The sequence below is a fragment of the Olea europaea genome, chromosome 1 (genome assembly GCF_002742605.1).
Source record: "Olea europaea var. sylvestris chromosome 1, O_europaea_v1, whole genome shotgun sequence".
NCBI classification, from domain to species: Eukaryota; Viridiplantae; Streptophyta; class Magnoliopsida; order Lamiales; family Oleaceae; genus Olea; species Olea europaea.
The window spans coordinates 11,599,081-11,603,071 of record NC_036237.1 but is presented as its reverse complement, the minus strand read 5'-3'; the positions used below and the strand labels follow the sequence as shown (position 1 = coordinate 11,603,071).

Genomic DNA, 3,991 nt, shown 5'->3' with positions numbered 1-3,991 from the left:
TGCAAGATGTCGTTTGATAGAATTAATGGTAGAGACGTCATTACCAACAACAAGAAAATCATCAAAATAGATAAGAATGGCAGAAATGTTGAACCCTAGATCTTGGTGAAAAGACTATGATCACTGCAGATTGAGTAAATCCTGCAAGGATGAGAATATGAGATAATTTCGAATACCATTGACGTGAGGCTTGTTTGAGATCATATAATGATTTATGGAGACAGCATATGCGTGTCTCCCCCTTATGACAATATTCTGGTGGTGGTCGCATATAGGATTCATCATCAAGATCTCCATGAAGAATATGGAGACAGCATACGCGTGTCTCTCCCTTATGATAATATTCTAGTGGTGGTCGCATATATAATTCATCATCAAGATCTCCATGAAGAAAAGCAATGTGAACATCTAATTGTTCAATAATCCAATGTTTGGCCGCAACTATAACAAGAAGACAATGAACAGTAACAAGTTTAGCACCAAGAGCAAAGGTGTCATTATAATCAAGACCTTCTACCTGAGTGAGTCCCTAAGCAACTAAACGAGCTTTATAATGTTCAATGGAACCATCTGCATGCAATTTTGTGTTTATAGACCCATTTGCAACCAATGGCTTTCTTAACAGGAGAAAGATGTACAAGGGTTCATGTGTGATTGGCTTCAAGGGCTTGAATTTCAAAAGCCATAGCCTGTTGCCACAAGGACAGCTTGAGAGTAAAGGGCAAGATCCTGAACATTTTTGGAGATAGAAGAGAGGAAAGCAAAATGTTTTGGACTAAAGAAATGATAAGAAAGAAAATTAGGTAAAGCAAGAATCGTACCTAAGAAAAACTGGGAATGGGGTGATGAACGTGGTCCATCTGGAGATAGATCTGAGCAAATGTAATCTTGAAGATATGTAGGACGAGTAATAGTACATCGAGGTCTAGGTGATGGGGTAAAACGGTGACAGGTTCTAGGGAGTTGGTAGGTCCATCATTTAAGTAGTAGTAAGTATGCATTTACCCCAGAAGGAAATTGGTAAATGTGCATGAAAGCGAAGGCGTCGAGCCACATTTAATAGGTGATGATGTTTTCGTTCAGCTACACCATTTTGTTGAGGTGTTTCAATACAAGTACGTTCATGGATCATACCATGGTCAAGGAAAAATTGTTGCATACGATGAGAGAGAAATTCTTGGCCATTATTAGACCGAACATGTTTAATAGGATAATTAAACTGTATGTGAACCATTTTAATAAATGTGGTCAGACAAGTAAATGCATCGAATTTAAAATGTATGAGATATACCTAAGTAACGCGTGAAAAATCAACAATTGTAAGAAAATAGTGTGCACTAGTTGTGGAGGGTATGGAATATCCACCCCAAATATCACAAAAAATGCGATAAAGATAGAGGTAGTTTTATTTTCGACCAGTTTGAATGGAAGGCGAGTTTGTTAGCGTTGAATGCAACTGTCACAATTTGTAATTTTATTTGAACTATATAAAGATTTTGGAATGCAAGAATTTGAAGGATGACCTAAACGAAGATACCATAAATCTGGTATGGTTGTAGGGTTGGCCGTGATTTGAAATACAGTTGGAGTAAAATGCTTAAAGTGGTAGAGGCCTCCACGTTCTTCACCCATTCCAATCAACTTCCTCATGTGTTGGTTCTGAAATAAACAAATAGAGGGAGAAAAACAACAACACAATTAGATGATTTAGTAAGTTGACTAATTGAAATTAAGTTATAATTAAAGTTAGGGACAAAGAGAATATTATAGAGACCTGAAATTTCACCTCTACCATCAATAGGTTTAGCCAGGGCATTTATAACATGACCCAAATAGGCCTCGCTCAGGTGGGCACATATTGTGTTTTTCGGCTTATGCTTTTTCGCAACTATCTGGCATTGGGTGCGGGGAGATGTAAATGTGGCCCATATGTGTCACTTGGGCCTTAGAACCAGTGGGTAATGTGAGTGATTAGGTATAGGCCCAAATATGTGTGGCTTTAGATAAATTTGAAATGCAAGAAATATGGACCGAAGCCCACTATCAATTATCCATGGGATTTGGGTGATTGAGGGAAAAATACCGGAGAAGGTAGATAGCGCATTGGTGTTGGGCTGTAGGAGTTCCATCAATTATTGGTAATGCTCGTTAGAGAGACCAAGAATGGCACTCGAGGTGGATGGAATTGATGGAGTGGACACCATATTTGCTGTAGGTGGTTGATTACTGGTTGAACCATGTGATCGACTACTGGCCAAAGTATGAGCAGATCGTTGTTGATGTTGTTTTAGTTTGTTGGTGGTCCAATGAGTAGAGTAGCCGATGATCTCAAAGCAAGATTATTCTTAATGCCCATCTCTTCCACATTTTGTGCACTTCTAAACAATTGTGAGTGTGAGAACCATAGGTGACTGAAGATTGGTTGCGTGTGATGGCCATGGCGGTGGTTTCAAGGTTAGGTAGCAAGGGAACTTGTAAGAGGCGTTGGGTTTCTTATTGGTGCATGGTGGCATATGCTTTGGAGATTGTGGGAAGAGGCTCCATAGCTAGGATTTGGCTTCAGATATTGGAGAAAGAATCATTGAGGCCCATGAGAAATTGAAACAATATTTCAATTTTGGCAGTTTCTTCGATCTTTTTATGAGAATCATAGTTGCAGGAATTAGGTTCGATCAAGGCAATCGGTTTATCCCATAATCCTTTGATGGTATTGTAGTATGTGGTCATAGACATGGTGCCTTGCTTGTAGGGATGTCAAAAGGGCCGAGCCGCTCATCAGCTTGATGGCTCGGCTCATAAAAATAGGGCTCCTGGGTGGCTCGGGCTCGTAAAATCACGAGCCCGAGCCGAACGGGCCTCGTCGAGATGCTTGGCTCGCCTCGAAAGCGAGACGCTGGTTGGTGGCTCGTTCAAATGACGAGCCACGAGCCGCTCGACTTGTGGCTCGCAAAGAAAGTGGCCGCGAAAAAATTTCAGTGACCGTTAAATTTTTATTTATTTTTTCTATTTTTCCCCTTCTACTATAAATACCCCTTAACCCCTCCTTTGTTTTTTTTCTTATCAATTACTCAATCACTACTCCAACTCTCTTAACTCTCTTTTATTATATCAATTATCGAGTTTTTACTCTCTAGTGCTGCAAAATATACAATATCAATTCAATTTTTAAAGTTTATTAGTTACAATTTCAATTCATCCAATTCTCAATTCTCACAATCTCACTACATTTATATTTTTCTAGTTATTATATTTGGATATCATCATAAACAATCAAACAAATGGACCAACGCTCATTTGTTGAGAGCTTATTCGATACGAGATGTGGACCACATCATAGAGAATCGTCTAGGACGCCGCAAAGCCAATTTTCAAATGAATTTGTCGATCTAAATGAGATACTCATACCTGAAGATGTTCACATTTACGATCAGGGAAGCCACAATCCAACTGATGTGGATGATATTAACGTTTCTGAAGTGGAACATGAGGACGAAGATATCGAATTAAACATCCCAGATGCGAGGAGAAAGCGAAAGGGCAAAAAACAAGCAAAATGTTGGGATCACTTTAAGTTGATTTCAACGGAAAAAGTCGTCGATAACCTTGCAGAATCTCAAGCAGTATGTAAATACTGCCAACAAAGATTGGTATGGCAAAAAGGAATTGGTACCACCTATCTCAACTGCCACTACAAAGCATGTGCGGCCAGATATAGACTTCTTCCAGCTGGTCAAACATAATTGCAATTTGGCAGTCCAGGTGCCAGTTCTACGACTTCACCCCTATCCACGTGGGTGTATTCAAAGGACAATACTCGAACCGGAATGGTGAAATTTGTTGCCACCACTAAGTTGTCTCTGGCTATTGCAGACAACCAACACTTCGTCTCGTTCGTGAAAGAATATCTGCAACCGAGGTACGTTGGGATAAGTCGAAACACTCTTCGTGCCGATACAATACAATATTTCAATAATTCAAAACAACAATTAAT

The 3,991-nt window shown here is 39.5% G+C and overlaps 1 protein-coding gene across 1 annotated transcript in view; it reads right to left on the bottom strand.

Moving 5' to 3' along the window:
* Positions 1 to 3,331: 3,331 nt before the first annotated feature.
* LOC111404406 overlaps positions 3,332 to 3,991 on the bottom strand; it is a 22,478-nt gene continuing 21,818 nt past the window's right edge. Inside the window, exon 7 of the mRNA XM_023033220.1 lies at positions 3,332 to 3,405. Coding sequence (XP_022888988.1) covers positions 3,332 to 3,405 — 74 coding nt within the window. The remainder of the gene's footprint in view (positions 3,406 to 3,991) is intronic.